This window comes from Mustela lutreola, chromosome 12 (genome assembly GCF_030435805.1).
Source record: "Mustela lutreola isolate mMusLut2 chromosome 12, mMusLut2.pri, whole genome shotgun sequence".
Lineage (NCBI taxonomy): Eukaryota > Metazoa > Chordata > Mammalia > Carnivora > Mustelidae > Mustela > Mustela lutreola.
In genome coordinates, this window is record NC_081301.1 from 79,356,598 (window position 1) to 79,384,406 (window position 27,809).

General features: G+C 39.3%; 1 protein-coding gene across 1 annotated transcript in view; it reads left to right on the top strand.

Moving 5' to 3' along the window:
* The first annotated feature begins 313 nt into the window (after window positions 1-313).
* Window positions 314-27,809, top strand: part of LOC131812160 (spermatogenesis-associated protein 31D3-like) — a 38,636-nt gene continuing 11,140 nt past the window's right edge. The window contains exons 1-3 of the mRNA XM_059141247.1: window positions 314-343; window positions 4,728-4,935; window positions 7,285-7,341. Coding sequence (XP_058997230.1) covers window positions 314-343; window positions 4,728-4,935; window positions 7,285-7,341 — 295 coding nt within the window. The remainder of the gene's footprint in view (window positions 344-4,727; window positions 4,936-7,284; window positions 7,342-27,809) is intronic.

Sequence of the window (27,809 nt, forward strand, 5' to 3'; positions counted from 1 at the left end):
GAAGTGTGGGATATCACTTGTTAAGGAAATATGAATTGTATTCAGTGGTAACTATTGCATCCCCAAGAAGAAAGGATTATGCAATTTGTTCTCCTCTATCTCCCCAGAAGGTTAGGAGTGCCTAAGCTGCCTTCTATGACACCATATATAGGTCAAGAACTGAGGATAAACTATTAGAAATTGCTGAGCCACTGAACTGGTAGGTCATCTGTTCTTTGGGCTTAAGCATGGGGGGAGGGGCCAGAGAGAGATGATAGAGGTGAGGGAGAAGATCCAAGGTGATGCCTGCACATTTGCATTTGGTATGACCGATATGGGATATGTGAGTGGACTCTGGCTGAAGGTGAGGAGGTGGCTGAATATTAAGCTTTTCTCAATCCCGGTTCCACGTGCCACCCAGTGGGCAAAGGAAGCCCGACAATAAGAGGATGTGGGTGGATCCTGAGGCAAGGAGGAAGAAGCTAAGCCCCAGTCAGATACCCCACATACCCCTGGAAGTCCCACCTGAGAGTCCATAAATGGCTCCCATTAGGAAGTCAGCATGTGATGGAGAGAGGGAAATAATGGACAGACAGCAGTCCATTGACAAGAGAGAGAGGCCAACTCACTATAAACCATCACTTAAAGAGCATCTTCCTTCCTTCCTCTCCTTCATCCCTGATCCAGTCCCAGAAGAGCAATGATGGCAGAAGAGATGAGAGAGAATGCCCTATCCACTCCCTCTCCCCTCCCCTTCCAAGCCATCGGTATACCTGTTTGCCCTGTCTTGGTTGGTAGAGGGAGTAAGCTGTGACTCAAAAGTGACATTGAGGTTTTTAAACAGCGTCAAAATCACTCTGAAAAATTAGGAAATTGGACTGAGATACCACTTGGGAGCCTGAAATCAAAAGGGAATGAAGTCTTGATAAAGATCTTATATATTAAAAAAAAAAAAAAAACCAAAACCAAAAACACCTTTTTGTGCCTATACCACAAGTTGATACACCTTGATGAAATCCATTAAATTGGTTACCAGTTATATATTACAAGCGTTTCTATCCATAAGGGACTAGATGTCCTGAAAAGTCATTCCTCCAGATAGATTTTGTGAGCTTTTTACTCAGTCTTGGCAGAAATGAAACTTGGCCTGCTTTCTATATGGCTAATCTTAAATTGTTCATGCATTTGTTCATTTATTCAATCTACATTTATTGAGCATTTAGTGTGCCAGACACTGAACTACTGAACCAGACTCTTGGGATAATTAAGCAGGCCAAATACTCAGTTCACATGATTTCACATGGAATAAAAAGACTTTTTCTTTTGTTCTGAAGCTTTTGAGGCACTGGCAGACACTGCACAAAATAAATTGTGGGCTTTACAACCAAAGAGCATTCTGAACCGCCTGGTATAAATAATGGTGACCACGCATTCTGGCTGTTCTGGGACAGCCTTGATTTCTTATAATTTCATTTTTTCCCCATAAAGTAAATTTATTCAATATGTTGCTAAGTGCAATTTATTTTTTATGACTTTGTAACACTTTTCATTTAAATTTATAAATAATGAAACATGCTTTGTTAGACCACATGCCCCAGGTTTTTATTTGAAAAATGTAGGATGTTTATTTGTTCTCTAGATTTTTTTTTTAAAAAAGCAAATTGAGATCTGGATGATGATGACAGAACTATGAAAGTTATTTCCTTTGGCTCTAGATTATGATGACAAAAATGAAAGTTATTGTTTCTTGGAAACCCAGCTTTCCTGGCAGTAGTATCTTTTGGCATCTGACACTGTTCTTGAAGATAGAACAAGGATAGCTAAAGCAACAGGTTACCTGATGCCAATTTTAACCCACAGCAATGTGAAGGCCACTGATTTCCTGTGCTTTCAAAGGTAATGAGCAGAGGCACCTGAGTCTCCACTCAGGTCATCATTCCTGCAGGATGAAAGGCATGATAGCACAGCGAGAGGGTCGAGAGAGGTAGAGAGAGGCAAAGAGAGAGGGAGAGAGAGAGAGAGAGAGAGACATAGAGAAGGAGAGAGAGCCAGGGTGAAATGATTTGTAACCATCTCAGCTCTCATCTCAAAATAATGTCTTGCATGGGCCATTCAAGGCACATGATGAGGATAATAATCAGCCGTTGTTTTTAGATTCCTTTTAGTTTTATTGTGGAATAATTTAATTAAAATACATTTTTATTACCATTTTACAGCCTATGTCTTCTCTATCTACTGCTGTAATTTCCTGGAAAGGAGATGTATCACATCCTGTGGGTGTCCCGGGTAGCATTAATCCCTATCTTCGGAGTTTGTTTCGTTCTGCCAAAGGAATCCTGTTCTTATTAGGCATTCTTGTCCCTGAAAAGAAGTGGTCTGATTATCTGACATACTACTTGCATAGTTACGGGGGGGAAAAGCCTTAAAATTTCTTTTATTTCCTCCTCGAACATGATAGGCTTAGAAAACAGAAGGCTGGTAGTGATGTTTCTTTTAAAAACATCCCCTTCCACTTTCCCAAGTGTGGTAGGAAGAATAGTGCCTCCCCTCCAACTGTCAGCATTCTAGTTCCCAGAACCTGTGAATATTACTTTCTGTAGCAAAGGGGATTTTTCACATGTGATTAATTTAACCTTGGGATGGGAGATAATCCTGGGTGCCTCAGGTGGGCCCACTGTAATCACAGGGTCCTTAAAATGGACAGCAGTGAGGTCAGTGAAAGAGACATGATGGGGAACCGGAGTTAGATTCTATACTGCTGGCTTTGAAGATGGATGGAGGGACCACAATCCAAGGAGTGTGGGAAGGTGGAAAAGGCAGGGAAGCAAATTGTTCCTTCAGAACCTCCAGAAGAAACAGCCTTGCTGACACCTTGATTACCCAGTGAAACCTGTGTCCAGACTTTTAAACTATAGAACTGTGAGAGGGGCACCTGGGTGGCTCAGTGGGTTAAGCATCTGCCTTCGGCTCATGTCATGAGCTTGGGGTCCTGGGAACAAGCCCTGCTCGGGCTCCCTGCTCTTTGGAGAGTCTGCTTCTCTTGCTTCTCCCTCTCCTTCCGCCCCTCCACACACCCCCTCCACCCCCCACCCCCGGCTAATGCTTTCTCTCACTCTCTTGCTCTCACTCTATCTAAAATAAATAAATAAAATCTTAAAAAAAAAAAAATGAGCTGTGAGACTCCTGGGTGGCTCAGTGGGTTAAGCCTCTGCCTTCGGCTCAGGTCATGATCTCAGGTTCTTGGGATCGAGCCCCGCATCGGGCTCTCTGCTCATCGGGGAGCCTGATAACCCCTCTCTCTCTGCCTGCCTCTCTGCCTAGTTGTGATCTCTGCCAAATAAATAATTTTTTTAAAAATGAGCTGTGAGATAATAAATCTGTGTTGTCTTAAGCCACTTGTTACAGCAGCACTGGAAAGCTAATTCATCAAATACCCTTTCTGTGTATAGGTGGAATGCTTAAACTTATTAGCTTTTAATTGCATTATTTAATAAAAGTCTTCCTAACCTCATGAGCCTTTGATTGCAATATTTTATATAATTGGAGATGCACTATTGGCAGCAGATTTCTCATTTCTCTGCACTTCCTTTCTAATCGAAGCTGTTTTTAGAAACCAATTTTCAGTGGCAACATCCTTATACTTGGACATTTCCATTCCTATTTTTTCTCAAGTCTAATTTTAATTACATTTGTCAGTAGATAGAAGGCCCAAGCCAGACAGGGCTTCATGAATTTTATAGCAATTGATGAAATAGGAGGGAACATTCTCCTTCCTTTTATATTTGGAAGATTTCTGTTAATTTAAATGGTAAGAGTGAAATCTATAAGATCACTTTCATGTTGCACTGTTACGGTGAATATTCTGTGGCCAGTAATGTTCTCTAGAAAGGAAGCCACTTCTGCAAATGTTAGTACCTAAGACAAGGAGAATCTTGATATGATTCAGTCTGCAATTTCCCTAACTGGAAGCTACAAATCAATGTAATCCCGAGATTCGCTTATACAGATGTTAGTTTTTAAGCACTTTACCTGTCATGCATTTTTTTCCATATAATCCCAATTCCTCTGTAACACACTGAAGTTAAAATAGCTCTTACATAGGTTTCTTGGGCACTCACATGAAATGTATGGAAAAGTAAGAAAAGAATTTGTGGCTGCCGCCTTTTTCTTTGTAGTTTTAATATGGGCTTTGTAAAGGCTGTGCAGCTTTGGATTAAGGGAATGCCTCTGCCACAAGTTCAGTTGTGATAAAAAGAGACAACAACTCTCCAGGGAGGTCTTAGTACAGATCTCACAAATGTCAGGCAGTGGTTTTTTAGGTTCCTTGTTAGCAGGGAACTAAATTCCACTGTGATTTTAGCTGTAAAATTTGTGGCAGTAGATTGATTTTTAAGAGCAAAATTCACATAGCATTAAGTTTTCAAAGGATTGAATGGTGTGATGGTGTGTGATTGTGTGCGTGTGTGCTTGTGCACGTGCGTATCTGATGGGGGTAGCAAGGGAGACAGAGAGAGAAAGAGCATGAATATGAGGAGAGAAGCCTCAATGAGACACAAAGTAATCTTTCCAAAGGTACCTGATACTACTTCAAGGAAGTACTTCCTAATTTGAAGTCAAGGTGTACCAAATAAGAAGCCAACTAATACAGTCATTAAAACTTGAGATGGGAATGCCCTGCCTTTCTGCTTTCTGCGTCCTTTCATTTTCCAAAAATTCTTATCCTCTAAGCCATTCTTCCCTCTTTCCAGGAAGAGGACCTTGACTTGGCAAAGAAAAACCTTCACAAGACAATTTTATTATCTCCTCAGAAACAACAAAGCATCTTTCCAATTGCAAGCAAATGCGTGTTTACACCTCTCCTGTCCTTCCTTCTCATTACAGTGGAAGTGTCCCAGCTGCCTAGCACTTTGAATTCTACCCCCTCTCAATTGCTCCAGAACTTCTCACTCTTACAGAGTAAGTCTTTCCCTCTTCACTGGATACTTTCCATCAACTTTTAAGCATGCTGATCTCTTTTATGTTTTAAGAGCAACAGAAAGAATCCTCTTTCTCTTCAGATACTATGTTCTCTTGTCTTCCCCTCTACAGCCACTTTCTTCAATTCGCTTCTCAGTTCACCTCAGTTTGGCATTTGATCCCCTGACTTCACCAAAATTGCTCTCATTTATGTCATCAATAATGTCCATTTCACTAAAGTAAATGGACACTTACACTTTTCTTCTTCCTTACCTCTCAGCAGGTTTTGACATAATCTTCCTCAAAACACTCTTTGAATTCTGTGATACAGCACTTTCTTTGCATTTACCTTGTCCTTCTTCCTTATAATGGAGATATCCCTATTATTTAAAACTTCAAATTGTGCCCCTTCTGCCTTGCTCCAGAACTTTTTCAGTAAAATCACTTTTGCTTTCTCTATCCCTGTGTGGTGACACTGGCTTTCCTGCTGTTGCTAATCTGTGGGTTGCTTCATGATCTCCTGTTAAGTTTCTTACCTCTGCCAACACATGTGCAACCATTTGCTTGCATTAAATTTCTCTTATTTGAAATACTTAAATTGATTTATATTTTCCTGGTTAGACCTTGACTGATATAATTTTTTTCATTTTTATTTTTTTAAATTAAAAATTAACATATATTACTAGCCCCAGGGTACAGATTAATCAATAAAAAATATAATTTTTTAATAGTCCCAGGAAACAAATTCTCAAGAACAAATTCTGAACTTAGATTGCTTGCTTCTTTTAGCTTGAACACAGTGCAAAACTTCTTTCAGGTGGAAAATGGGATACTATAATTAATCTATCTCATCAAATGGCATTGCAATTACTTAAATTATAACCTGGTTTGTTTGCATTGATGTGCCAATTGAAAGCTAGGCTTTGGGAAAACAAGTAGCTATTGCATTTAACTACAAAAATGAGATGGCTGTTTTTGATTGTCCTGGACTGCTTACAAAAAGAAAATGATAAGCTTAGAGCTTTAAATTCTTAGCTGAAGGGACATGACCAGAGAATCAGAAAGCTGCTATAGCAATTCTTAGAGTTTTTTATATCAGAAGGGATATCAAGGTTGAGGATCAGAACCATGTATAATTTGCAGAGTTACCATGCGAATTGGAAACACACGCTCACCAATCTATTAGGGTAACATTAAGGCATTAATTTTAAGTGGTAGATCACTGAGAGTGTGGAGGGGATGTTTATGCAGATGCAGTTGAATTTGAGAACCATGAACACAACATGTCCCCAAAGTTTCATTAACAGCAGATATAATTATATCTGATGAAGGTAGTCTTCCCTGATAAAATAGCTCATTATTTATTCACCTGAAAAAAAATTGCTTTGAAAGAAGATGTGCATTTTCCTTAGGACTCACAGGAAGCATATCTTATTGCTTCCAGATCTATTACAAGTTGATAAAGAAAAAAAAATCAAAGCTGGTTTACAGATGAGTCTATAAAACTTGATGGAACCAGCCAAACATCATTGTTGTTGTATTATAAAATTACTGAGGTAGCCCCTAAAGATAGTTGTCAAGAAAATCCCATCAGTGGGATTAGCTTAAGATAACTCACCTGGTTATCTCTTTTATTTGTAAATAGATATGTCTTGAGGTATGGATCTACACTTTCTTATTAGCAATGGCTAATAATTTGGCTTGTTCAGGAACTCAGAACAAATATGATTAAAGGATTATCAACAAAGATGTTTGGGAGAAGATGTGTAGACCCTATGTAATAGTGTAAGCATATTTGTGTTTCATGTGAACACTGCTCAAAAGATGTCCATGGAGAGGTTAATCAGGTGGATATGATGATAGTTTCTGTAGATGTCAGTCTCTTCTCTTAACCGTGCTGATGCTTTCTCCACAGACTGGCCTCTACTCGTGGGAAAGGAAGCTCTGCATGGATGCAAAAACCTACACTTCCCCTCATTCAAGTTGATATGGCTACCTGGCTCCTAAGTGCTTAATGAACCAATAGCAAAGACCAGTCCTGAGCCCCTAACCTGGTACCTGGTCACCAGGGCTCAAGCTAGCCATCTGGTAACAACAGTTTGATTATATTTCACTCCTTTTCCATCATATGTTAGGGGCAGCAATCTGTACCTACTAGAAAATACCCCAACGGCTTTATAATTGTTTTACATAGCTAAAATATTCTGTATGCATTTCTATCCTAGACTTAGTGCCTTACTTATCATGGTAGTAACCCACACAACATTGCTTTTGACTGAGGAAACTATTTTACATCAAGAAAGGTACCCATAAAAATTGTTAATTTTCTTCTTATATTTTTGCTTTCAGAAGCAGATAGCCTGATAGAATGGTGGACATCAGTTGAAGATTCAGTGTCAGGGCTAGGTAAGAGACAGCATTTTGTGAGATTAATTTGCTCTCCCACAGGATAAAGCATTGCTTTGAACTCTGTGACACTTTTTCTTTCATGGCTAGAATTTACAAGTCTTGGCACCAAAGTATAAGTAGGGGTGGACTGTGTCATAATTACACATAGTGGTACATTTACAGAATTTTTGTTTCCTGTCCCTATCTCCATTCAGAGGTCTCGGTTCCCAAAGGAGGACTATTTCTACCAGGGAACACACACTTGTTCCGTTGGATTGGAGCTCTTTTGGGATCCTCATGCCATTCATCCAACAGTCACGGAAGGGTGATTGGTTCTGGCTGGGTGATTAACTCTGATTGCTAGGGGTAAACTAGGTTGCCTCTACACAATGGGAATAGGTAGGTGGAAACTCAGAGCCTCATTCTTAGATTCTGGACATTAGTGGATTCGCTAGATTGTCTTTTAGTGATTTCATGTCTAATAATAAATGGCAGTGGAAAACAATGTAACCCAGTAATAGCAGAAAACTAAATAACCAGACATTTCAGGAATGTTTAGAACATCCCACCAGTTAAAAAATCCTGACCAAAGAGATGACTTAGTGCAAAGGTAACATTTTGTTTGAGGAATATTAACTAGGAATGATACAACTTTGGGAACAACTTTGGGGAAGAGTTTGACAGTTTTCTTAAACAGTTAAACATATTCCTAATATATGATCCTCTTCTACATATTTACTCAAGAGAAAAGGAAATATATGCCCATATGAGGACATATATATGAATATCCATAGCAATTTTATTTGTAATAGCCCCAATGGCAAATAATCCAAATGTCCATCAACAGATAAATAGATAATCAATTATGGTATATCTATATATTTTATCTATTTATGGTTATCTTACCTATATCTATATTTCTATATGTGTATATATAAAATATGTATTATATAATATGTTACTACTCAACAATAAAAAGGAATGGATTTTGCTACACACAACAACATAGATGAGTACCAAAATAAGTTTGCTGAGTGAAGGAGGCCATGCAAAATACTGTATGATACCATTTATATAACATTCCAGAAAATGTAGTTCATAGTGACAGAAAGATCAGTGGTTACTTGGGACTGGGGGTGTGGCTGGGGGCATGGGGAATAGAGAGGAACAGAAGAGAGGAATTTCAAAGAGGCATGAGGAAACTTTTGGTGGCGATGACTTCACTGGCATACTCAAATTTCAAGATATATCAAATTGCATATTTGAAATATGTGCACTTTATCAGATATCAATTATGTCTCAATAATGCTGTTTTAAAAATTATCAGCTATGGCCTCATGATCAGTTACAGACTATAGCAGCTATGCATATGATTCTTGTTTCATTTTCCCTACTATTTTATTTCAAAGATATCAGTAGTGATTACTTTTAGAAAATTGGTTCATATGTCACTGGACTAGTGATGGCTTGAAGGGGAGGACTCCTATCCCATGGAGATATTTACTTCAGTATGGACATGGTGAATGATGGACCTTTACATCTCCCCATTTGGGAAGTGGGTGAGAAACATGTTCATTTTAGGTAGGACAGTTATTCTGTGGATTCTGTGGATAATATTCTATGAAACAGGTTATAGCGTGGGAGCTAAATGTGGGCAGAGAAGTGCAATGAACGCTGAGAAGCAAAATACTAGTGGGCTGTGGAAGTCACAGACGGTTTCAGTCATATTCATCCACTATACTTCCACTGTATATTCATACACTATACTGTGCTCTGTGCACAGTAAAGACAGTTCCAATATTTCCTTGTCTTCTGCCTTCTAGATATGTTTGCCCAATGGGAAGTATGGAGAGAAAACCGGAGGAGAAGGAAGAAGCCAGTGTATTTCTTCTTTCTTCCCTCTATTTGGTGGCATCTCGAAGCAAGTCATCTCCAGGGTCCAGCCTCTTGCTGGGGTGTCTGTCACTCTATCTTCTAGACCTGCTACCACAGTTCCAAGGGTCCCAGCCAGACTTCGTTGACTTCTGGGCTCCTATAATATCTCATAGTAATTTTCTGCTGTTGCTAATTTCTAGGTTGCCTCACTGCCTCTGTTTTGCTTTTTGACATTCCCATCACTATGTAAACAATGCCTTGTATTAAATTCTCTGTTTGAAAAATAACTGCTTTTGTTTGAAATACCTGGACCTGTTTGATACAAAAAGTGAAAAAGCTGGACAGAGAACATCGGTTATTTCAGTTTCAGCTCAAGACTGTTATCCCAAGTGGCGTTGAGTAAACTTGTTAATCCTCTTAGATGTGGCATAAAGCTGAGGGTCACACTAAGCCTTCCCTAATATGGTTTCTTCCTGTCTCTTCAACTTACCTCTGACAACTGCCACCTCACACCACAGTTTAGCCATTCAGAGTCACTCGCCCTGCCCCAAGTGGCTGCATTATTGCTCCACTCCATACCTCTGCCAGCTCTGAAAAGCCAAGACTTCTGAATTCTGACTTACTTCTCAAGACTGCGTTCAAATGCTTCTTGTAATGTGATACTTTTGCTGACATGTAGACAGAATGGATGTCTCTGCTCTTTGTGACCCAATCTGTATTCCACAAATTTGCAGGCATATTTACTCTGCAAAACCTTGTCAGCTCCTTTTAGATAAGGAATTCATCAGTTCTGTGTCCTGGCCACTAGAAAACTATCCGGTATTTGCTGATTGAATCGTTGCAAAGAGAAAGGGAGATGAGCAGAGTTTGTACTGGGCATTTCTTAAAGATCAACCCATTTTTTCCCCTGGTAGCAAGGTAAATGTTGTCAGTCATCAAAAGTGACTTGACAACTGGAAATACTAGATAATAGCCTATGGTCATAGCCTGCCTTCTGTGTAAAGAAGTGGAGTGCATTTGGAAGACATCTGTACATCACTTGGGCCCTCCAACTAGATAAAAAAACAACAACAAAAAAAAAATCTAACAGTCTGCCAGCAGCTTGCTTGCTTCATTGTGGCTTGTTTTCTAGCCCATAGGATATTGGCCACAATCCCAATGAACAAATGTTGATGAGACTGAGGGAGGGCGGGCTGCGAAACTGGAATAAACAATGGCCCTCGAACATGTTGGAATAAAGCATATTTAATGTCTTTGGAATTCACATTAACAATCATTCTAGATTATTGAGCAGACCTTCATTTTCTAGTTGCTGGAGTATAGCAGTTGCCTTTGGGGGATTGGAGCTACTGTCCTGGCAAAACAGTTCAATTATGCTGGCCCCTTCAGTGATAGTGACATAACCATTGTTGCGCTCTCCAGAAATTTTTCCTCCTTTCTCCAGAACTAATACATCGTGAGTGTCTCTCTTGAGTAAGAGGTAAAAATTATTTGTAGAAACCTGTGAAGACTGGGGGCCCAGTTTTCTACTATTTTAGTGATGATTTATGCTTTTTTTATGATCCTAAGATGCTGTACTCTGAGAAGGTTTGCAGTTTTGTGGTTCTGCTGGTTTCAAACCCACCAGCATTAAGCCTATTGCATTAGCAGGATGGATTTTCACCAGCCTTGCCTCTCAGCCCTGGCGGGCCAAGGCAGGGCTGAAAGTTGGAGAGACTTGCCCTCACTCTTTTCTCCTCTCCTGGGCAAGCCACTCCCAATAAGACACAAGTAAAAAATGCATCCTGTCAGGCCTCTGATATTCATCAGCATTTCTGAGATCCAATTGAAAAGTATGTTTTGGCTTTGCCAGAGGGAGAAAGGGCGAATGTCCGCTCATAACAATTCTAGTGTCTGGGAAGATTGTCTTGTGCCTGAGGCAAAGGGCATTAAAAAGAAGAGCTCTGCTGTCACCTGCTTCAAATTATTTTTGCCTACAGCACCTAAGAAAAGTGTCTGTGTTGAAGAGAGAGGAGACAGGGAAAGAAGGGCTGCCTTTTCTCTCCAGGAAGCTAAGAGAGGCAGGCGTATGCGACGTTTAGGAGATAAAATCTTTGCAACTGATACCAAGGGGGTGATGAAGTGAGTTATTCTCATTGAGCTTTAAATGTCAAATACTGCCCTCTCTTCAATTTTACTATTATTTTTTCACCCTAATCAAATTGTTTATGCTCAATATCAGTGACCCATATCTCAGGATTATTGTAGGGGGTTGAATTATACCATTGTTCCCTAAACTCTGTTTCTTGAGGTGCGTGTTTCAGGGAATAAAAGGTTCAATGACAAATAAATTTAAGAACAAAGACTTGCTATATCCTTCCATGTTTGTTTTCTATGGTACTCTAACAAATTGCCACAAATTTAGTGGCTTAAAACAACACAAATTTATTCTCTTATGATAGTGAGGATCAGAAGTTCAAGATGGGTATCAACTGGGCCCAAATCAAGGTTTTGGCAAGGTTCTGTTCCCTCCTAGAAGCTCTAGAGTAGAATTGATCTCCTTGTCTTTTCCCGCTTGGATTGTGTCTTGGACCATCTTATCTCAGACTCTACCTCTGTTGTCATATCATCACATCTTCTCTGATCCTCACATTCCTGTCTCTTTGATATAAGGACCCTTGTGGTAGCCTTAGGGCCATCAGGGTGAACCAGGACAGTTTACCATCTCAGAATCCTTTATTTAATCACATCTGCAAAGTCCCTATCACCATGTTACATACTCACAGGTTTGGGATTAGGATGTGGGCATCTTGGGGGCCATTATTCTGTCTACCACACTCTCACTCATGGAAACTAACAATGCTTCATAGCACCTTAAAGGTTCTGCAAAGTTTTTTAAGAAATTGTGTTTTCCTTAACCTGGAGGGTCCCAAACCTATCTCCATTTTTTCTTTATTTCCAAGAATACCTGCTCTTATAGGGAATACATCTTAAGAAACGGAAAGCTAAATAATTTCAGCTTTAAGCATTTTGTATCTGTGACCTTATTGCCACAGTTCAACCCTTTGTTGGGTTAATGGAACAGAAATGGGTTCAGAATGGGTTCTGGTACTCTTTTCATAAGAGTGCTCTTGGGCAAACTATATAAAATTATAGAGCCTCAGTTACTTCCTCTGTGAAATGGAGATAAGGCTGAACTGCTTTGTTGGATTGTTGTGGGGATCTGAGGTGATTATATGTGAGAAATTTCCATATAAATTATAGAAAGTCAAATAATGTCAGTTTCAATATCCTAGGATAAATAAGCTGCCATACAATAAAGTTGCAACCAATTTTCATAAAAATTTTCTCCATCTACCTCCCTTATGCAGTTGATTAGTTATAATAACTTTGCTTTTGAGATAGTATAGAAGCTTTGGATATTCTTTGTTTTAATTTTTAAATTTTTTTATAAACATATAATGTATTATTAGTCCCAGGGGTACAGGTCTGTGAATTGCCAGGTTTACACACTTCACAGCACTCACCATAGCACATACAGCACATACTCTCCCCAATGTCCATAACCCCACCACCCTCTCCCAATCCCCCTCCCTAGCAACCCTCAGTTTGTTTTGTGAGATTAAGAGTCTCTTATGGTTTGTCTCCTTCCTGATCACATCTTGTTTCATTTATTCTTTCCCTACCCTCCTAACCCCCCACATTGCATCTCCACTTCCTCTTATCAGGGAGATCAAATGATAGTTGTCTTTCTCCAATTGACTTATTTCGTTAAGCATAATACCCTCTAGCTCCATCCATGTCATCACAAATGGCAAGATTTCATTTCTTTTGATGGCTGCATAGTATTCCATTGTGTATATATACCACATCTTCTTGATCCATTCATCTGTTGATGGACATCTAGGTTCTTTCCATAGTTTGGCTATTGTGGACATTGCTGCTATAAACATTTGGGTGCATGTGCTCCTTCAGATTACTGCATTTGTATCTTTAGGGTAAATACCCAGTAGAGCAATTTCTGGGTCATAGGGTAGCTCTATTTTCAACTTTTTGAGGAACCTCCATGCTGTTTTCCAGAGTGGTTGCACCAGCTTTCATTCCCACCAACAGTGTAGAAGGGTTCCCCTTTCTCTGCATCCTTGCCAGCACCTGTTGTTTCCTGCTTGTTAATTTTAGCCATTCTGACTGGTGTGTGGTGGTATCTCATTGTGGTTTTGATTTGGATTTCCCTGATGCCGAGTGACGTGGAGCACTTTTTCATGTGTCTGTTGGCCATCTGGATGTCTTCTTTGCAGAAATATCTGTTCATGTCCTCTGCCCATTTCTTGATTGGGTTCTTTGTTCTTTGGGTGTTGAGTTTGCTAAGCTCTTTATAGATTTTGGATACTAGCCCTTTATCTGATATGTTGTTTGCAAATATCTTCTCTCATTCTGTCAGTTGTCTTTTGGTTTTGTTCACTGTTTCCTTTGCTGTGCAAAAGCTTTTGATCTTGATGAAATACCAATAGTTCATCTTTGCCCTTGAGAAGCTTTGGATATTCTTGATTGTTAGTTTTAATTATGGTGCTTTTTAAATCTCGGGAACCAGAAACCTGTGATATACAAAATACTTCTATGTGTTCCATCATCTTATCCTTGTGACTAATTTGGGGGATTATTTGAAAAGTGTTTTTCATTCCTGATTTCATTTTTCTTAGGAACCATGCTTACTCCTAGGACTTCTCTTATTTTTATCGGTATCTACCCACAGACTACAAATAAGTTTTAAATGAATTATAACTGAGTTATTTAATTACTGTTTAGGATAACCTTTATGGATGCTTATTTCCATTTTGAGTATATGGTAATAATTTTGATTATTCACACATGTTCCCTTTCCTTTCCTTCGATGCACATGGTAAGTGAGTAGTAACCCCTTCCCTGTGAACTTAGGCAGAATTTATGCAACTTGCTTTAGCCAATAAAATGTAAGTGGAGTAGACCTGTGTCACTTCAGGTGGGAGCTTTTTAGAGCCAGTGTGCAGGTCAGGGTTTTCCTCCGAATGCATTAGAGCCTGAGACAGTACGTACAAGATGGTGCTCTCTCAGCCTGTATCCCCAGAGGATTGTGAAAAAGAGGGCCATCTGTTGAACATTCTTTGGGCTTGGATGTGTGTGAAAATAAACTTTCACTGGAATACACCCTCTAAGATTTGGGGGATCTCTTTATTGCAGTTTAACCTGATTGAAACAATGTAGAATCCTTTAATGGATCCCCATTACCTTTAAGTGTATGAAAGCATATGTATGAAAGTTCTTGGTAAACTATAAAAAGGACTGGAAAAGTTCCTTTTGTTACCATAGAGACAGCTCAGAGCTAAAGCAATAGGGAAATTTGCAAGGAAAATAGAAAGATCACGGGATTTGGATCAGGTGACTTGGTCCTAGTCCCACCTTCATTCTTATTGACCTTTTATGTAAATTTTGTAAAAATTGAATAGCATAAAACATTATTGAATTTTTTAAAAATATCATCCCTACCTAGGAAAGTGATTCAGAGTGTGTGGAAGTGTTCTCACAATTAATTACCATAGCCTTGTAAAGACATAGTAAAATGTGACCTGTCCTCCGAAATTGTTTACTCAGTAATAACAATGAAGCTATTTATTGAGTCTCTCTTTTTCTTTAGATCTTTTGATTAAGCCTGTTTTGATTAAATAAAGCATTTCCTGGGATTGATTTATAATCTAATGGCTGCTGCCTCCATTACTTGGTTTAGCAGATGCCAGTGAAGAGGGGAGTAGAAGCTTGGAAATGCAAGTATTTCCTGAAGAGGAAGCCACACTGGTAAACCCTAAACCTGAATGCAAATGGCAGATACTGCAGTCATTCCTAGGAGCCACTTTATACCGAGGTGGGGGAAGCAGACGTCTTGGTGGCGGAGGGAAGAGCATGATTTTGCTGGGCATCCAGACTTGCAAGAAGCTGTGGTGACAGCACTTGGGGTAGGGAAGCAGATAAGTTCAGAGGTCCAGAGTGGGTAAAGGGAAAGAAAAGTTGAATTCTTGAGGACAAGCTTCCTACCCTGCAAATTTGCCTGGGGCTTTCCTAAGTCCCCCTGAGCTGTAGCCAGACACAGGAGACAACTATTGATATTACAGCTTGCCTCCTCTTTAATCCTCCCCATCATCTCCTGGCCCTGTGTTCATTAGCAGCTCCCAAGAAGCACTCTGTCTGCTCACCTGCCATGGCCACTTTGGGGAACTAAAAAGGATTTGGCGACAGTGGCAGCTTCTCTCCTTTCTCAGCAAGGATGGCAGTTTTCGTCCCTATTGAGACTTTTTTTTTTTAAATTGCATTAGGAAGCTCAGTGCAGATAGTAGGAAGATGGGCTTTGGAGTCAGATGGTCGGTCAGATGGCCAGGACTCTGGTCTCACCTCCATCAATTATTCATGATGGTAACATACTGAAGCATTTTTTTTTTTTAAGGTTTAAATACTGCTTCCATCTAATCATATTAGACATAATGTGCAGAATGGTTCTCATGGTGAATTCCTTATAAAGACATAGTGGAAATTAGGTCTTGGGTTTTTTTTTTTTTTCTGCCAGTAACTCTTAACCTGTGAGAGAGTGGAATTTGAATTTAATATTACACATTCTAGCTCACTGAGGAGGTTAACATCATGACAAAGTTCTAGCAATTATTGATAGGCACATGGTGGGGGGAGAATTGTGTGGGTCGCACAGTGGTCCACTCTCTATATTCCATCTGCTATAGGAGGTCCAAACGGGACAAAGAGATATAGATAGTGTAGGTGAATTCCTTTGCAGTTGGCACCCTGTCTCCTTGTTTTTTCCGTGAGGACTGCCATAGAGTTTCACAAGCATGGCATCTACTTATGAGGAGGATCTTAGAATATAAACTTTGTTTTGTTTTGTTTTTTCCTTCATCATGATGAGAAATAAGGATCCAGGGGACGGCTACTCCAAATGCCTCCCAGTTTAATGAAGCCTCTACTGAGTTACCGTGACAGATTAAGGATGGACATAAATTCTTTGATACTCCTTCCATTGAGAGGAGAAATCTGTTTATCCTCTACTTGAATCTGGGGTGCTTTGTGACTGCTTTGACCAATGGCATATGGAAAAATGTCAAGTGTCAGAGGTTTAATGTCAAGTGTCAGAGGTTTAAAAAAGGCCTGGCAGCTTCTGGCAGCTTCTGGCAGCTTCTGGGTCGCTCTCTTAGAAACTAGCTGCCAGGTAGGAAGGGAGACTATCTTGAAACAATCACTTTGTAAGAATCTGAGGCCCCATGAATGAATCCCAGAGAATAAGACATCATAGAAAAAGAATGAGGGAGGGGAGAAGGAAAGACAGCAAGAGACAGAGGGAGAAGGGAAGGCAAAGGAACCTTGAAGCTGCCAGTAAAGAGTACAGCATTTTATAGAATATAGAGAATACAGAATATACTCTGTATATCTACTCTATACTGTATATACTCTGTATATATAGTACAGAATTTTATAGGGTACAGAATGAAAGTGGATCCTTCTTCAATCCCAGCCATCAACTAATGCCTTGTGGATCAGACACCAGCCACCCAACCAAGCTCATTCTGAATCTCTGACTCATATAATTGAAGTGGTTGCTTTAAGTCATTTGGGGGTAATTTAAGCCCTGTGGTAATTGTGATGCAGAAATACATAACTTCATAAATCAGCTTTATAATCCTAAGGCCAGTCATTTTGTTTAATTTTAGAGTTTGTTTTTATCCTTAATTCATTGGGAATGATTATCCCATTTGAATTAAGAATATACTGGATTTCTGCACACATTGTTCCAAGCAGTCAGAGGGTCAGTGTGTCTCCAGGAACCTGAGGTATCAGTGGGAAAACTAGGGCAGCTGCAGAGAGGAGAGAATATGGGAAGAATAAGAAGAGCCAGAGTAAACCACACAGGGTCTGAGAAATGTTTGATGCATCACTGTCCTTGGTCCTGGGCACTTTGACCATCACCCCAAAGCATCCTATTGCTTGAGGTATATGGGGCCCGATGAGCAGCTCCATTCACAAAAACTGTCTTATACCTGTCTCCTTCCGTAATGTGCTTGGCCAAGTGGTAGAGCAGAATCTGTGTCTTATGCTGTTCCTTCTTTGGAAAGTCCTTCCTATTCTTTTTTTTAAAAGACTACCAGCTCTTACCTGTCATGTGAGACAGCTGTGGTAGAACTCCCCTATGCTTATCTAGATGCTCTTCTTCCTTCATGCTCCCATGACAACCTGAGTTCACCTCTGCCCTTTAAAACACCATATTGAATCATTTGCCAATGTTTTGGTCATTTCCAGGAATGGCAGATTTCCAAAGGGCAGAAAATCTTTCTTGTTGATTTCATTGTCTACCAAGGGTAGAGAAAGAATTTGAAACTTAGGTGCTCCAGGAGCACTTCATTGCATAGAATTGAAAGGAATCATCTTGTGCAGAGGTCGTTTCTCTGGTGATTTCTAAACTATTGAGCACATTGTGCTAAGCGAGAGAAGTCAGATAGACAAAGAGAAGTATCATGTGATATCTATTTGTAGAATCTAAAAAAGTTAAACCTGTGTAAAAACAGAGAGTAAAACGGTGGTTATCAGGGGATGGGGAAAAAGCGTGGTGGTGTTTAAATGTATAAACTAGTAATGAGTAGTAAATAAGCAGCAGAGATCTAATGTACAGTGTAATAATCTGTACAATAATACTGTACTATAATTATGTAATGTGATAAATATCACTACATTGGCAAACCTATTATAGTATGTGAATGTGTCAAAGTAACACATTGTACACCTTAAGCTTACACAATGTGTAAGTGGGGGCTTGATTTGAAGGTAACTCAATCAGGAGCCTTTTTCTGTCTCCTTTCCCTCTCTCTCCTCTTGCTTTTTTATTTAACCTCCTTTTGTAGGACCATTTTTCCCATTTTATTCCTTTGTTTTCATGATGGCACATGATGAGGTAAGGCTGGTCACTTGCTGCTCTTCTGCTGCCTCGGTGCGGGTGGGGCTGCACGGGCATCCCCCCAGCTCTGATTCAGCAGAGACTCTCCGGTCTCCATTTTCTTGACTATAAAAGAGGCAGGGTAATTAAATAGCTCCCAGACCAGTTAATGGGAGAGAAGCAAACTCGGAGTGAAATGGTAGGTGTCAGAACACTTTGCAAAGTGAGCGGATATATAAATATTTGGTGCGTTGTGTAAGTTCAGCTGGTCTCTGCCTATCACTATCTAATTGTGTAATTGACCCCCTACTACTCACCTAGTGTTGTTTCTGACCACAAATCCTTGAAACAATTAAAGTCTGCATGTTAGATTTGTCTTTGAGGATTTCTATGGCCTGCCACTGTGGCATTAATGGACAGAACCAGAGAAGCGGAAGCAGTGTTTGATGAATGTACTGTAATTGCTCTTTGGTATGACATAGTAATAGGAAAATTCATATAATTGACAATGTAAAGGCCCCTACTGTTAGCAGCTGCTTTAAATTTAATGGAGCTGAGATTGTTAATAGTCTTTTCTTCACAGGGGTCTTTCCTTTGGCAGCCATAGCACAGAGCAAGCTTGTCCCATCCTCTGCACTTTCCCTCCAGGCCCACAACCCAGCTCACTGTGACGAAAGATGATAGGGAAGAGGTCCATTTGCACTTTTCCGTCTTGTCTTAATTATCTGGTGGAATCATTGGTGTGTGATACATGGCATTCCCTCCCTGTGAGACTTCTCTTTATGCAGCATGATGTTACAGAAGGACAGTTCCAGAACTGAACCAGGCATATGCCACTTACTTGCAAGTTTTGGACAAGTTCCTTAACCTCTCTGATCTGTAGTCTCTCTTAGGCAATTTGAAAACCCAAACCTACATATTGTAAAGTGACTGGCACTGAATGTCAGCCTCCTGTTTTCTCTCCAGATACCATACCAGACCTCTCAAATTAGCTAAGGTCTACCCTACCAGTTTCTCTGTCCTCACTTTATAGTTTGCCACTTTTCTCACCGAAATGACATGGCAATCTGATTCTGCACTACAAAATTCCTTAGAGCTGTTTCCCTTTTCCCTAGAAGGGCTACTTTGTTATACCAACCAACCAACTTGGGGTTTTGGCTATAAGAAAAACAGCAGAAGATTTAGCATTGAGAGTCCAGTTGCTAGAACCTCAGGTCATTACTGTGGATTAGGTTTATTGGCATAGGACTGACCCATAGGTGCAAGTCAAAGCCAGAGTAAAGCACAAGTAATTCTACTTAGACATTGATGCATGTCTTTTAGATGAAAAACAGATTATAAAATTGTGTGTGTGAGTGTATTTGTATCTAGGACAAAAAAAAGAAGAAGGTGGGTGGGAGACAAACAGGATGAAAGAGAGGAGAATTCTGCTGGGGCTCAGGCACCTGCGGGAAAAAACTTGTGTGCCTGTCACCAGCCTTCTTCAGGTAAACCAAAGCCATAGGTGCTGAGTCTGTTCTCTCAGCCATCACTGAGACCATTGTCCTGTGCAGTGATTTCGTGCAGTGATATTAACTGGGAACTATATCATTTATCCTGGGAACAGACGGACATCAGGATGGACCAGATCAGACCAATAGAATACTTATAAACTGTTGCTGTAACAATTCAGGAAGAATACTACAGTTCGCTCACCTTCTCCTAGAAGAACTCTCCTAAGAAGGAAATAGGTGTATTAGTTTTATTAAATTCCTGGTTCCCTACTGTCTGAGCTTCTCCCTTACTGACTCCTTAGTGTGTGTGCTGCTGAAAGTAACCATCTTTTATGAGCCCTATTGATTTTTTTTTCATGTCTCCCAGTCATTTTTAATCAGAATATTGTCACCTCAGAATCTTCCATTGGAAGATTTTATTTGACATAAGAGCTATTAATGGCTGGCATTCAACATTCTACCAGCTCTTGTGCTCTGATGAGCCCTCTGATGTGGTATACTACAACTTTCAGGAGCACGTTTCCACTCCACCACTGATATTTGCTTTTATGCTTTCCTTTTCACTTTTTTTTTTATAAGTTGTTATTATCTTGAAATGCAATAACAGGTGGCAACAAGGTATCACTCAACACAGAAAAGATCAGAATGCTGTCATCCATTAAAGAAAAAATGGAAGATGTGTAGTTTCTTACATGTGTACTAGCATTTATAAAACAGGGAAAGCAGATATGATCTCTGAGATATGTCATTTCCCTGAAGTTATGATATATACTTATAATATGATAATATGATATATACTTATAATATATAATATAATATATAATATATATTATAATATTATATTTAATATCTATTAAATATAATATTATATTTAATATAATATTGTAGTTGTAGTGTATATATTATATATATAGTATATATATAATATATACTATATATATAATATAATATATATAATATAATATAATATAATATATTATATATATATAATATATATATATAATATGATATATACTTATATTTCTGATGAATTGATCTTTGCCAGTAATCATCTTAATACATCACTTTGCAAATATTTTGAGGAATCCTGTATGTCTGCCAAATGTTTGTGCTGTTGGTACAGTTTGAGGTTGTCCTATCTACATCATTAGTCCCACTAATGTTTGGATGCTCCTGTTTGGACAAAGACAGTTCTCTGGAAACAGGAGCAGCCATGAGTTGTGATTAGCCAATGCTCACATGTATGCTGCCTAATAGAAGACATCTGCATGGGGGACCACAGCATTCAACTATCAACTCCTTGCACTTCTCATCACTTGCTACCTATATTAAGGTCAAGTCTTCAAAGCACAGCTTCTTCAGGATTTTGGTTGGTCATATTTGGGGGAAAACAGGTTAGTGGGATAAACTGTAGTGTCTGCTGCTGTGCTTTCATAGGTAAAATGTGCTTGTCTGCAACATTTTGGTAGATCAGATACTCTACCAACCCTTGGATAGTGGCACTAGCTAAGAGCAAGTGGATCCAAAAGGCAAACCTAGAACATGCTTTGGTTCTGGTCAGTGACGAATGGCTGCTACTCCTGGGGGGCAGGGTGGAGAGGGGGTTTAATAACATCAACTTGCTACAAGTGGCCCCTTGGTTTTCTTGAGCAGTGGTACTCTTCTGAGTACCAGTTTTGTTCTCTTTGGCTGGTCTCTGTAGAGACCAAGAGATAGATTGCATTAGTGAGGGAGGTCATGCTATCTGGATCATAAATAACCTCTAACTCTGCCATTATGGCCACTCTCTTTGTGTGAGTTCATAATGCAAGCACTGTGGTGGCCAAGGACAAAGGTTAGAAGATGTCTGCTCGTTGAGTCAGCTTGTCCACTAAGTGGTTTAATGTCTCTTCTTAGGTGGATACTCTCTGCTCAGCATTAATGTGTGATACAAAGATGCTCATACTTTGTGCTTACTCTCAAAAATCCATTTGCCTGACACTTTTCCAGACTTCCTGTTTTCAGTTCTTTAATCTAGTTCTTTTCAAGCCATTGACCAATGAAATAAGCCATTTCAGTTGAAGCTTAACAGAGTATGCTACCTCAAAATATGCCACTTTGGCATAGGCTTATTTTGATTGAAGGCAATTCAGAAGAAGTATATATTTCTTTGCCCTACCCCAATATACTTAAAGGCAGGATATAAATTTATAAAGGTGTCCCCCTTTCCTTCTCTAGCAGGAAGGAGAGAAATTAATCACCAGAGATAATCAGATATTTCCTAGCCCAGAGATGATACTGAAAGAATCTATATAACAAACTTTATAACTAGCTCTTATATACTGTTAGTTTCCCCTTATGTTTGCTTTCCCAAGAATGCTGCCCCTAGAACTTAAAGTCTCTTGTCTTTGTCTTGTCACATCTCTAAAAATATATTGCTCTTTTGTTAAGATGTTATACATGCCTGAACTCTAACCACCGCTGTGAGTTACCCATCTCTGAGTGCTCGGAAGTATGTGTGCAGTCCACATGTTAATAAAGTTCTATTTGTTTTCTGTTGTTAATCCATATTTTATCAGGATAATTCATAGGGCCCCACCCAATGAACCTCAGATAAGTAGAAGGAAAACAGTTTTCCTTTAATATACAATCCAGGAGCCTTCAATCTATTGTTTGCCAGACATCGTGGAAATTAGCATAACCTTGGGGTATGACAGCGAATGTATATCCCATATGAATATAAACTCTCATGTTCCTTTTTTTGTGGGTTATGGATTCCTAGTACAATATCCACACACTGTTTACCTGAGCCTGTATTAATCTTCTCTAGGAAAGATACCACATGTGGTACAGTGAGTCCATCCAATTTTTGTAGCAGCTATTTTGGTGGATGAAATGGAAACATGGTGGGAATGTTTTAAGTCTTTGAGTGTAGCACTGATCTTGTTATTGTGCTGTGCTGTGATATTTGTGTTTATGCTAATTTCTGGGGTGGGTGGGGATAGTTTCAGGAGTTACCACTTGCCATTTTGACTATAGCCATTCCTAATCTGTAGGTCAACGTACCAATCTTAAGTTTCTGCCAACTGCTAAATATGTGTATTTCAATTGTACATTTGGGTACCAAGGGAAATGATAACTGAGTGGGTCCATAGAGACAATAGTCCCTATTGTGGGTAGACCTGGGTCAAAACTCCGTTTATTACCTTTATTAACTGAACCCCTTATTCCCTCAACTCTAATGGGGGAAGAGAGCAAGGTGGCACTTTGAATCTCTTGGTATCAGATTGAATTTGGGCCCTATATATATATTTTTAATTTAATTTAATTTTCAGTATTCAAAAATGCATTATTTATGTACCACACCCAGTGCTCCATGCAATATGTGCCCTCCTTAATACCCACCAGGCCCTCCTGACCCCCCACACCTCTCCCCTCCAAAACATTAAGTTTGTTTCTCAGAGTCCACAGTCTTTCATGGTTTGTCTCCCCCTCCAATTTCCCCCAAATTTCTCCTCTCCATCTTCCAATGTCCTCTGTGTTATTCCTTATGCACCACAAGTAAGTGAAGCCATATGATAATTGACTCTCTCTGCTTGACTTATTTCATTCAGCTTAATCTCCTCCAGTCCCATCCATATTGATATAAAAGTTGGGTATTCATTCATCCTTTCTGTTGGAGGCATAATACTCCACTGTATATATGGACCATATCTTCTTTATCCATTCATCTGTTGAAGGGCATCTTGGTTCTTTTCAAAGTTTGGTGACTGTGGCCATTGCTGCTATGAACATTAAGGTACAGATGGCCCTTCTTTTCACTATATCTGTATCTTTGGGGTAAATACCCAGCAGTGCAATTGCAGGGTCATAGGGTAGCTCTATTTTTAATTTCCTAAGTAATCTCCACACTGGTTTCCAAAGTGGCTGTACGAACTTTCATTCCCACCAATAGTGTAAGAGGGTTCCCCTTTCTCCACATCCTCTCCAACACTCATTGTTTACTGTCTTGTTGATTTTGGCCATTCTAACTTGTTTAAGGTGTGGTGTTTTTTTTTTTTTTTTTTTTAATTTTTTTATTTTTTATAAACATATATTTTTATCCCCAGGGGTACAGGTCTGTGAATCACCAGGTTTACACACTTCACAGCACTCACCAAATCACATGCCCTCCCCAATGTCCATAATCCCAACCCCTTCTCCCAAACCCCCTCCCCCCGGCAACCCTCAGTATGTTTTGTGAGATTAAGAGTCACTTATGGTTTGTCTCCCAATCCCATCTTGTTTCATTTATTCTTCTTCTACCCACTTAAGCCTCCATGTTGCATCACCACTTCCTCATATCAGGGAGATCATATGATAGTTCTCTTTCGTTTTGATTTGAATCTCCCTGATGAGCATTTTTTCATGTGTCTGTTAGCCATTTGTATGTCTTCATTGGAGAAGTGTCTGTTCATGTCTTCTGCCCATTTTTTATGTGATTATCTGTTTTGTGTTTATTGAGTTTGAGGAGTTCTTTATAGATCTTGGATATCAGCCCTGTATCTGTAGTGTCATTTGCAAATATCTTCTCCCATTCCGTAGGTTGCCTCATTGTTTTGTTGACTGTTTCCTTTGCCATGCAGAAACTTTTTATCTTGATGAAGTCCCAAAAGTTCACATTTACTTTTGTTTCCTTTGCCTTTGTATATGTGTCTTGAAAGAAGTTGCTGTGACTGATGTGGAAGGGGTTACTGCCTATGTTCTCCTCTAGGATTTTGATGGATTCCTGTCTCACATTGAGGTCTTTTATCCATTTTGAGTTTGTCTTTTTGTATGGTGTAAGAGAATGGTCAAGTTTCATACTTTTATACATAGCTGTCCAATTTTTGCAGTACCATTTATTGAGGAGATTATCTTTTTGGATATTTTTTTCCTGCTTTGTCAAAGATTTGACCATAGAGTTGAGGGTCTGTATCTGGGCTCTCTACTTTGTTCCACTGGTCTATATGTCTGTTTTTGTGCCAGTACCCTGCTGTTTTGGTGATCACAGCTTTGTAACAAAAGCTTGAAATCAGGCAACATGATGACCCCAGGTTTGTTTTTCTTTTTCAACACTTCCTTAGCGATTTGGCATCTTTTCTGCTTCCATACAAATTTTAGGATTGTTTGTTCTAGCACTTTGAAAAATGCCACTGTTATTTTGATCAGGATGGCATGGAATGCTTTTCCATCTTTTGTGTTTTCTTCAGTTTCTTTCAAGAGTGTTCTGTAGTTCCTCGAGTATAGATCCTTTGCCTCTTTTGTTAGGTTTATTCCAAGGTATCTTATGGTTTTTGGTGCTATTGTAAGTGGAATCAATTCTCTAATTGCCATTTCTACATTTTCATTGTTAGTGTATAAGAAAGCAAGTGATTTCTGTGCATCGATTTTGTATCCTGCCACATTACTGAATTGCTGTATGAGTTCTAGTAATTTGGGGGTGGAGTCTTTTGGGTTATCCACATAAAGTATCATGTCATCTGCAAAGAGAGAGTTTGGCTTCTTCTTTGCCAATTTTATTTCTTTTCATTTCTTTTATTTTTTTTCGTTGTCTGATTGCTGTTGCTAGGAACTTTAGTTCTATGTTGAAAACAGTGTTAAGAGTGGGCATTCTTGTCATATTCTTGATCTCAGTGGGAAGGTTCTCAGCTTTTCCCCATTGAGAATGATATTTGCTGTGGGTTTTTCATAGATGGATTTTATGAAGTTTAGGATGTTCCCTCTATCCCTATACCTTGAAGAGCTTTAAATGCTTTTTCTGCATCAATTGAAAGGACCATGTGGTTCCTTTATTTTGTCTTATTGATTTGTTCCATTGCATTGATTGATTTGTGAAAGGTTAACCACCCTTGCATGGGGATGCAAGGGTGGTACATTAACTCTTAAGGGTAGTCCTGTGCTCTGCCTGAGGACATTCTGTCATAGGTCAGTTTTCACTCAGTATGTATTTGATAAACAACCACTATGTTTATATGAAAAAGAAATAATACACTAAATTCTAAGTGATGGATTTTTTTTTTAAATGATGGTAGGTTTGGGGGCCAATGTGCATTTATGTCTATATCCTGGAACTTATACACCTGCTCCTCTGGAGTATGACAACTATTTGTTAGACTAAGCTGGGGTCATGATAGAACATTACATTCAGTTTATTTTACTGCAGAAGGTATGAAGGCATGCACTAGATTTCTGTTAGAGTTCACAAAAAAATATTACTCTCTGTTGTTTGTAGAGTTCACTTATGCAAAAATTGCACATTTTGAGGCAGCACTGGGTAAAATTTGGTGCTTATTGAACCCCTGTCTTCATACTAGAAGGTGTGTTAGGACCCCAGAAAGAAAGAAGTCTCATATCGAATATCTGAATTATGTTAAAACTGTGTAGACTCCAAGTTTCCAAGCCTTTGGAGAGAAAAGACACATGTATATCCACACATTCATGTACACACATGCATGAAGGAGAAGACTAAGGAGAAAAGAAGTAAACCTGCCATGGCCTCAGTTTCCAATTTGCAGAATGAGAAAGTCAGGCTAGAAGGTTCTCCAAAGTCATTTCCAGCTCTTAGTGTAGCACGTATCTCAAATCCTCAACCTGTATCAGTCCTTTGTGGACCGGGAGATGAAGAACACAGGTTGCTCTCCAGCAAAACTTTAATTGCAGAGCTTTAATTAGAAAAAGAATCAAAATTCTCTTTCAGATTATGTTTTTTAAATTTTATTTTTAATTGTGCTTTTATTGTTTCCACTTGAAACCTTCAATTTGCCAAATTGCTGCACACTTTTCCCTTGCTATACAACTGCCCTAGCATGTTAACCTAAAACAGTTTTCTAAAATGTATTTTTATTTTTTTATTTTTTAGTTTTTTTTTAAAGATTTTATTCATTTATTTGACAGACAGAGATCACAAGTAGGCAGAAAGGCAGGCAGAGAGAGAGAGAGAGGGAAGCAGGCTCCCTGCGGAGCAGAGAGCCCGACGCGGGGCTCGATCCCAGGACCCTGAGATCATGACCCCAGCCGAAGGCAGCAGCCCAACCCACTGAGCCACCCAGGCACCCCTAAAATGTATTTTTAATGAGAAACTGAGATCCCTGAAATTTGTCTTGTACATTCTTTTTTTCCTTTAGAACTTTTATAGGGCTTTGGAGTTTCCATATCTTGGTGCCAAGAGCATGGTAAAGGAATCCGGCTCAGTTTAATAATTACCTTGTGTTAGTCTTGCTCAAAGTTGTTTTTCTCTTAATGGGTTACGAGAGCCATTCAAATACTTTGATTCTAGTCATCAAAGTTCCAGTGGGGAGGGTGGGTGAATGTGTAATGTTTAGCCTGTAAAAATGGCCGTATCCAGAGCTTATATGGAGTAAATTTCTTATCAGGGACTCTGAGTAAGGGTAGGTCAATGTGGAAGAAAGCATGAGAAAATGAATGAGTTGAGGAAAGTCTGGGAGAATCCTTACCTCTCTAAATTAGGTCTCACGATTTTACTGAATGTTTATTTTTGCTCCCCTTATGGCATGAGGGAAAGATCTTCCCAAAGTCTTCCTTGTGTACTTCCAGAATGCTGACTCACTCCCAGACTCCACCGTGGAGCAGGTACATTAACCCACATTTTCTCAGGCTTTCTGTGGTGAAGGACCAGTTTGCTTCCTCTCATACTCCCCCATCCACCATGGGCTGATACTTGCATAAAACACAGTGCAAATGAACCACTGAAAAAAAAAAAAAAAGACAAACAAAATATAAGCTTCAGTTTTAATTATTAGACTCAGTTACTCTGTCAGATTGTAATAGAAGTTTCTCACGATCCTCAATTTCTATACTTGTTGTGGATAGTAACCTAGTAATTATTTCGGGAGTGTTCTTATGACTTGAGTTGGTGCCATTAACCTGAATGTTGGGACTTTAGTTGAGAACACTGGGACAATAGTTTTCTGTTTTTTCCTGGCCAGATACATCTTGGGACATGTTTTTCTCTTAATGGGAAGAGAAATGGTTTGGGAATGAGTCAACACTGAGAAAGCAGAACCTAGGGATAGTGAATCAGAGCCCGGATCTACTCCTATATTATAGAGAAATATAAGACAGTAAATTAAAATTAAGCAAGCAAGAATTCATCTGGCTTTCTCTCACCCACAAGGTGAGTTTTATGTGATACAGTGATTAACTTGCATATTTCTTCATGA